This window comes from Nicotiana tabacum, chromosome 16 (assembly GCF_000715075.1).
Source record: "Nicotiana tabacum cultivar K326 chromosome 16, ASM71507v2, whole genome shotgun sequence".
In the NCBI taxonomy this organism is placed as follows: Eukaryota; Viridiplantae; Streptophyta; class Magnoliopsida; order Solanales; family Solanaceae; genus Nicotiana; species Nicotiana tabacum.
This window is the reverse complement of record NC_134095.1, coordinates 107,390,995-107,400,155: the sequence shown is the minus strand read 5'-3', so window position 1 is coordinate 107,400,155 and position 9,161 is coordinate 107,390,995. Positions and strand designations below refer to the sequence as shown.

Sequence of the window (9,161 nt, the reverse complement as noted above, 5' to 3'; positions counted from 1 at the left end):
TATACAAAGAGGACCCTTGTCATTTTGTAACACACATGAATATTCAATACAATAGAACATTCTCTGCTTTTCTTGCCAAAACGTGCTCAACAATTACTCTACAGATATATTGCTTGTTCATTTATTGTTCACTGATTGTTCTTCATTTATTGCCCATTATTAACCGCAAAAGGCTATCTTCGAGGCCTTCGATATCATTGCTTTTTTTGTCAATTGTTCATTGCTAACTGCCCTAACTAGACCTCGAGGCCCAATCTTGCGAGAGCATTGGTTTGCATATCTTATTCTCTTTATTTACACTTAGCATCTATTGCCTAACAACTAGTATTGAAATATATCGCATATTTTTATAACCACAAAATCAAATATAATTGTTAATACCATTTTCAAGGTAAACAGATACACATAGACACAAGAGACAATACCGAGATGTAACTATTGGTGCAGATCACTCTAAGATATTAAAATGATACAAGTTAAAGTTCATCGAGTTTTTGGACAATTGAATCATTTGAAAGAAGAAGGCAGTCTATCATCTGAATCACACTTGATGTTCTATCATCATAGTGAGTCATCGTTGAGATCAAGTGAGAGTATTCTAACGCCAGACCTAATTTTCCTTAATGCTAAAGAATGCTTACTAGCCCTGCATCTCTTTTGGTTCATCATGTTTGTGGCAATGCAATAGTAAATGGATTGAAAAAGAGGAGAAATTTTTGACAGTATGATTACAAACACATGATGTTTATCAACAAAAGATTACAAAAGCAGATCCTAGCAAACATATCAAAGAAGTACTGGCACTCAGAGATGACCACAGTCATATAGAACATGAGCACTTGGGTTTCTGAAGAAAAGAGCCATCACAGCTATGACAACAAATTTTATCAGCAATGGTGTATTCTCAACAAGAAGTGCAGTTAGATATGACTGTGTTGCCAGTTTTACCACCCTCATTCTCCTCTCTTTTACATATTGATCCAGTGCCTCTCCAACTTTTTCATGATCAAAACCTCCCTTTAATGTCTTTGCCAAGTTTCTTGCAAGCACCACTGCATCTTCTATTCCTGCTGAACCTCCCTGGCCAAGAAATGGACCCATGACATGCATTGCATCTCCAGCAACTGTTACTGTCTTTTCGCGAAAATTTCCAAGCATCAAGTCCCATGGTGCGCGATATCTCAAGTGAGTGAAAGACAGAGAATCCAGGTCACATCCCTCTATCATTTCTTGTACATCAGCGGGACGACCACTTGTTGCCTCCAGGGCTCTTTGTTTGATAAGTTCTGGATCATGTGGAAATATGGTATCTGAAAAGTGCACATTGTAAACATTTGTAACTAGTGTTTGATTTATGCATCACGCTACAAAAGGTACACAACCAATCAGACAATATAGAGAAGAAGAAAGGTTGACACAAGATTTATTAAGTATAGCACGTATGCCTATTAACTTTGCCTACCAGTCTGTTGTAAATAAATGAATAGTTCCATAGGAATCTTGAAACTGTATAAATATGATAAGAATGGAAACAGAGACCCTAGTCACATTCTTTATATCTGGTTTACTCGTAAGTTCCTATTGAATAAAGTGCGAATGGGAGAATCATTACTCATACTATGCCTAATCAACATAATTTTTCGTTTTACGACTCATAACTCTTCCTCAACCAGGCTTGGAGAGAGTAGCAGAGCAAGTGTTAATAGCATACATTTTCAAACAAGATAAAATATATTTCCACTGCGGGCTCACGAAAACTATCAAAATTCAAGTCACATTAATATGTTCCATCGATTTGATTGACTGTGCATTTTATAAGTAGTAGGATCGGAGGTACCTGTGCCCTGTTGAACACCAATAAACCAATGGACCAACATATCAGTGATTGGTAGTCTCCCAACTGCAGTTTTGTCACTTATAAGGCGGACAAATTCGAGAGGAAATGAGTGACCATTTGGATAACTCGTTAAACCCCGAATTGCAGAGATGCGAAAAGTTCTGGTAGGCTTTACCCCAAGGAAACTTGACACTACGGACCTCGATCCATCACACCCGATTAAAATCTGCAATGATCATTCAAGTGAAAGAAAAACAGTTGATTCTGGTTGTAGGCATGAAATTTCTAACAACAAATTCTTAACTGTTTTGGGTCAAGGACAAGAAAATAAATATAAGAGTTCAATTAATAATCTAGTGATTCAGACTTTTGTAATGCTCAATTCTCCATAAAATTGATGACACTCAACACTGATTAATTCATAAAATATATATATATATTCAAATGCATAAATTCATGGATATCGACGAGCCAATAATCATGTAAAGTATAATTTTTCAACAAAAGGGATTAAACTGAACACATTTCAGACCATGCAATTCTGCCCCTGATGATAACAGATATTAACACAGCACCCTTTGGCATTAAACACTTTCAGGTGGTATACTGTATATTCAAATATGAAGTAGCGGAAAGAGCAAGAAAGAAAAAGTACCTTGGCACCAATACGCTTTCCATTAGAAAGTAGAATACATGGCAATGAAGTGAGAGGATCCATTTCCACTGACGCAATTTCACATCCAAAACGTATAGTCTTCCGAGGCAAAGCATCAGCAAATGTTTCGACTATATCGCTCCTTTTCAGACAGCGAACCTCCCCAATGTTCCTTTTCATACAATGGTAAATATTTGCTTTCTGTTCTTTCAAGTGTAGAAAAAGGAAATTTAGATTTTAGTTTTTTACTTACTTGTTTGGTGTGTATTGTTCTTTGCCCTTGTCGATCCATGTCATTCGAGTCCTGTTTTGAAGTGATGATACTATCAAGTTAACAGGAATACAAGGAGTTGCAAGTACGTCATGGTTCAAGCAAAGTGAAAAACAAAAAATGGAAAAACAAAATGGTCTTCGAGTTTCGATTTTCTTAGATGGAGGGATATCTATTAACACGATTTACTTATAGGCACTCACCGCCTGTGTTGCACGGACTTTCCAAAATGTAGCCGCACTCGTATCGGATCCTTCAAAAACACCCTACCGTTGGAGGATCCGACGCGTATCTGGCCATATTTTTATAAAGTCCGAGCAATATAGCTCACCGCACAAAAATCTTTTGCTCTATCATTACAGTTTTACCAGTTGTAACATAGAGATCACTTACAACCATTTCAAGATTGCCAATTTATGTTTGTAATAAAAAGTTCTAAGTACTACATAATTGGCATTTGAGTAATCTAATAGTATAAAACTAATTATACCGATCAGTGTATAAAAGTTAAACTCAAATAAGAAAATAATATTTCATTTGGCCAATTTGACGACTGATGTTATGTTTAGTTTTGGTTGTCGTCTTTATACTTCTTGTATTATCTGTTAGCACGATTTTCTAATTGTTTAACACTCCCTCTGTTTCAATATATATGGCACAGTTTGACTAACCAAAATATATAATAAAGAAAAAGAGATTTTTAAAATATTGATTAAATATGCTATAATACTTGTGTGGCTATAAGACTTTTAAACTTGTGATTTAGACATGCATAATGATTTTGTAACTATAGAATCTTGTCATTACAGATAAATTAGCAAAATTAAGTTAAACTATTTTTAAATTAAAAACGTAACACTCTTTTCTAAAGAGACTAATAAGCAAAAGTGCCTTTTGTTTTAATTTTTGGAATGGAGGGAGTATAAGACTATAAGTCCTGGTAAGATTCTTTTTCCTAGTTGTTTGATAATGCAGGGTCAGCAACTCTTTTGGTCGGTTAATCAGTAATTTAAGGGATTGTTTGGTTGGTGGATGAGTGACAATAATCGCGAAACAAAATATAAGATAATTATATCCGCATTTGGTTGCCTTTTGAATCCGGGACTAATAATTATGGAATTAGATTATACAACTACTATGAAATTATCCTATCCCACATTAAAGGTGGGACAACAATCCCGAAATTAGCGAATCCCCGGATAAAACATTACGGGGTTGTTTGGTTGGACTACGATTTATGCCGGTATAAGTTATGCCGGTATAAGTTATGGTGGGATTGTTGTTTATCCATTATTTGGTATGTTATATTAAAAATGACAATTGCATAACTTCTAAGAAGAAGGTATAAGTTATACCGGTACTAATTACCCCACCCTCTATAAGGTATAAGTTATCCCTGTGTTAATAACTTATACCCGGTTTGCTAACCAAACAGAGTATTGAGGTGGTATTAAATTTTTATACCACCCTTATACCTTCTTACACCTCGTAACAAACGACCCCTAAGGTGTAAGAAGGTATAGGGGTGGTATAAAAATTTAAGACCACCTTAATACTCTGTTTGATTAGCAAACCAGGTATAAGTTATCTCGGTGTTAATTTTAACACCGGGATAACTTATACCTTATAGAGGATGGGTAATTAGCACTGGTATAACTTATATCTTCTTTTTAGAAATTATGCAATTGTCATTTTTAATACAACATACCAAATAGTGGATAAAAACAATCTCAGTATAACTAATTCCAGCATAACTTATTTCAACATAACTTATACCAGCATAACTTATACCGGCATAAGCCGTATTCAATCCAAACGACCCCTAAAAGGACAAAGATGCACCTTTATAAAATTTAAGTTTAAAAGTATAAATAAAAGTTTATCCTAACTTATCTAGTGTGAACTAAACACATATTCCCGTACATCTCATTTTTGGTCCAAATAAACCAAGCATCTTCCTATAAAGTATATTTCCTTCGTCTCATAATAAGTGTCTGTGGTTATTAAAAATAGTAATCTCAAATTATTTGTCATTTTAGAAGTTCAAGACAAAATTGATTATATTTTTCATTTTTACCCTTAATAATCAATTGCATTCACATTTAGTAAAAATATTGATAATGTCATTGATAGAGATAACACATAAATTGAGAAAACATTTAATAAGGGTAAAGTAGTCGAAAAGGGTAAAATTATTCTTTATTAAGGGGCGTGCACAAGAGAATCACGACACATATTATGAGACGAATGGAGTATCAATTAAATAATTACGTTATTATTTAATCCTCATATTATAATCTCATTATTATAATTTCGCTATAATTTATTTCCCAACCAAACTAATTATATAAAATCAAATGGGGCAAGTGGGTCACTAGTAAAGGATAAACAAAAAAAGCTTACCCTTGAAGAGGAAGAGCAGTAGATCTTAGGTGAGAACCGACACCAAGCTGATCCAATGCTCTCCATCCATTAGGCATTACACCTATGGCTGCTCCTGCTGCTCTCAGTGTTTCTGATTTCTCTAACACCACACTCTTTATCCCTTTCCTGCAGTTGATTTTATACATATATATTCTTCCTTAGTAAACTACCTATGATCTTAGCTAAAACTTGTCATCAATATATAGAAAGAAGAACAGGAAGAAAAAGAAAAGTACTTGTGCAAAGCAAGGGCTGTAGCAAGGCCGCAAAGGCCACCACCCACTATGACTATCTCGTGCATTTCTTCACAACCAGCTGACTCCATCTTCTCCCTCCCTCTCTCTCACACACTTAATAATATCTAGTAGTATGATTTTGTGACTTCTGAGTAGAAGTGGATGATTCGATCTATATATATACAAATAAAATAAAAGGTACTTTAAGTAAGAGTAAGTGGAGTAGTAAAGAAAAGTATAGTTGACCAAAAAAAAAATTATCCCGTTTCAATTTATGTGAACCTATTTTCTTTTTATTCTGTGCCAAAAAGAATGATTTTTTTCCCTATTTGGAAACAAATGACTTTTATGCAATAATTTAACCACATAAAATATATGTGCCTTATTTTACACTACAAATTCAAAAGAATTCTTTCTTTTCTTAAATTCCGTACACAATCAAATGGGTTCATATAAATTGAAATGGAAGGAGTATTATTTTCCAAGAAAGGTTGAATTCCTTTGCAAGGAAAAAGTTTGACCACAAACACAAATTATTGGGAAAAGAGCCAAATATACCTCTTTATTTTCGGATATTGTCTATATTTAGCCTCCGTTATACTATCCGGCCAAATTTACCCTTATCGTTATACTATCCGGCCTAATTTACTGCTATCGACATCAAACTTTTAAAAATTACCCTTTGATCTGTTAGGTGATCCAAAACCTCCCAATTTCCTTTTATATAAATCAATTATTGTTCCTCTTGCTCCACTATTTTTAGAAATTATTATTGATGTGAATACTAAAGGTACTATAGACTATACAAATTATTCTTGAAAACTTTTAATTACCATTGCATCCACTTCTCTTACTGTAATAATGGGTTTGGAATTGATTTAAAATTTTATTTATACACACCATAGAATTTAGTGGGTCTATTTATTATGTATTATATGTAGTTATTCATCATGTATATATATGTGTATACGAATATATTTTGTTATTTTCTGGTTAGTTTAGAGTTCGATCGACTAACTTAAGAACGCATAATGCATAGACATTTGATTAAAGAAAAGTTGAATTCGACACTGTAAAGTCTCCAAGGAACTTCAACTTCTATCACTAATACTTGCAAAGTCTCCATACCTTTGGTGCAACGAATATTGTAAATACTTTTAGAATTTAAATAAGCTACCTAATTTAGATTCTCACTTACTAAATGTTGTATTATTTTAATATTTGTTGCTCTTATTTTTTTTCCCAATAAAGAAAGCAGGTAAATACAAATAATTTTGAAAATAATGAATCTAGAAGAACAATAAGTGACTTAATTAAAACAATTGGGAGATTATGGCTCACCTAACGGATTGAGGGGTAATTTTTAAAAATTTATTGATGGTAGAATAAATTTAGCCAGATAGTATAACGGTAGGGATAAAGTTGACCGAATAGTATAACGGAGGTTAGATTTAAACAATATTCGAAAATAATGGAGTAAATTTGGACTATTTTCCTAAATTATTCTTATCTCCGTCTGACCCAAATAACATGATTACAGGCATGACATCAACTTTTAATAACCCAAAAAGGGTTATATTTATCTCTGTACTCTTTAAAACGGTTATATTTGTCCTTCATTATACTTTTTTGATATAATTATCCTTACCATTATACTTTAGGATCATATTTATCCATGTACTCTTCAAAGAGGGTTACATTTGTCCTTCGTCATACTTTTGGACATATTTATCCTTACACTTATACTTTAGGATCATATTTGCCCCTCATCCATTAAATCTTCATGTCCCACCTTTCTTTTCCTACATGGTGCCTATGTGGATTTCTTTTTCCTCCAATTTAAATATGGTCATCTATTTAAGATAATTTAATTTAACCATAAACCATAATTTGGTTATCTGCACTTATTTGTGTCTTTGGGCAGCCAATATATAAAATATAGTGGCTTCATTCTGATAATTCACATTACTCTAATATTATTCGTCATTGTAGGTTTATGTTAAACCAGGTCGAAGATAAGGGGTGGAGCTAGAGTATTAGGTATGGTTTGAATGAACTCTATAGTTTTTGTTTAGATTTGTGTTCTATTAGGAAATACATTAAATATGTATAAATATTTAATTACGAACTTAATAACTAAAATGAGTTATGAGCAAGATCAGAACCCATAAACTTTAAATCATGACTCTGCCATCCAAAAAGTTGAATTATTATATATTTTTTTAAATATGTAATTTTATTTTATTTTTGAAAAACATGAAAATTATATACCCAAATCACAAAAAAACTAGATGTTTTGACCCTTGTAATCGAATTCTTTCATATAAAATGAGAGGAGGGAGCAATATTTTCTTTTCGAGAAAAATATGTTTGAGGAAACCATCCTAGACAATATTAGGCTTCTGGCAGTGCTCTATTTTAAGCACGGACCTTTGTCATTAATTCCATTGTTGTGCAACTTCTCGTAATTTAATTTGGTTACTGCAATAATTGTAAGCTGTATCAGATTAGTGATTTTGAGTTCAAAGTTCTTGTTTTCCAATATGTTGCCGCTGCTATCCGAAAAATATGGAGCTGAAAAAAGAACATTATCTTAAATAGGTGACCATATTTAAATTGGGTGGGCGGATTAAATTATCTTAAATATGTGACCATATTTAAATTGGAGGAAAAAGAAATCCACATAGGCACCATGTAGGAAAAGAAAGGTGGGACATGGGGATTTAATGAATGAGGGGCAAATATGATCCTAAAGTATAAGTGTAAAGATAAATATGTCAAAAAGTATGACGAAGTACAAATGTAACCCTTTTTGAAGAGTACAGAAATAAATATGATTCTAAAGTATAATGGTAAAGATAAATATATCAAAAAAGTATAACGAAAGACAAATATAACCATTTTAAAGAGTACATGGATAAATATGACCTTTTTCTGTATAATAACACCCTTTTCGCCATGAAATTTTGAAGGAAAAAAAATGAAGTGTGTCAGATTTTTGCGGAACTTGTTTGATTAAGCTTTTCCTTTTTCATTTTGGGAACAGTTTTTCTTTTTCTTTTTTGTTAAAAATAGTTTGGAATAGTCACAAAACTTTAAGCTTTGCAAATATGTATTTAAGTACCAAATTTATTGTGTCACACAAGTACATGCTGCATGTGGTAAGATTCAATACTTGCATTTCCACAGGTATAGAAAATCTGGGTTATCATATCGAGAAGAAGCTCACTCTCTCTCTATATATATATATAATAATTGAATTTATACACGTGATTTTACTTGGCACAAACTGACGAAAAACGCAAATTGATATTGAAATTAACTACAAATAAAAATAAAGCAAACAAAAGGAAATGTATAGCTTTGATCCTCGAGCTAAGTCGCCTTCGAATCAAACGAATATTCCACTGGAAAATATGAACAAAGTAACAGAGTGTTGAGAGCTCAAGAGAAAGGATAGTATATTGCTTTATGTAATGCGAATTTGTTGCTTTTACAAATGATCAGACCCTCTTTATATAGTAGGGGAGTCCTACCCTTAATACAATCCTAAATACAGTAAGAAATCCCATGATAAGCTGATTAATCGGCCTCTTCTTGATATGTACCGAGATTTTCGCCGTGATCCTCGTCCGATCGCAGATATCTTGGCTTTCCGTTATTTGGCTCTGTAGGCTTCCCTCGATCTTGCTTGATCTCTATCCCGCTTGGTCTCGATCTTGGTTGATCTCCTTCCCG

General features: G+C 33.1%; 1 protein-coding gene across 1 annotated transcript; it reads right to left on the bottom strand.

Annotated features, from left to right (window-relative positions):
- Nucleotides 1-692: 692 nt before the first annotated feature.
- On the bottom strand, nt 693-5,596 carry LOC107810458 (monooxygenase 1-like). Its single transcript, XM_016635242.2, has 6 exons — nt 5,424-5,596; nt 5,167-5,313; nt 2,746-2,796; nt 2,493-2,664; nt 1,838-2,063; nt 693-1,310 (listed from the first exon to the last, which is right to left on the bottom strand). The coding sequence occupies exons 1-6, from the start codon at nt 5,510-5,512 to the stop codon at nt 805-807; spliced, it is 1,191 nt and encodes a 396-aa protein (XP_016490728.1). The 5' UTR covers nt 5,513-5,596; the 3' UTR covers nt 693-804.
- Between the last annotated feature and the right edge of the window lie 3,565 nt (nt 5,597-9,161).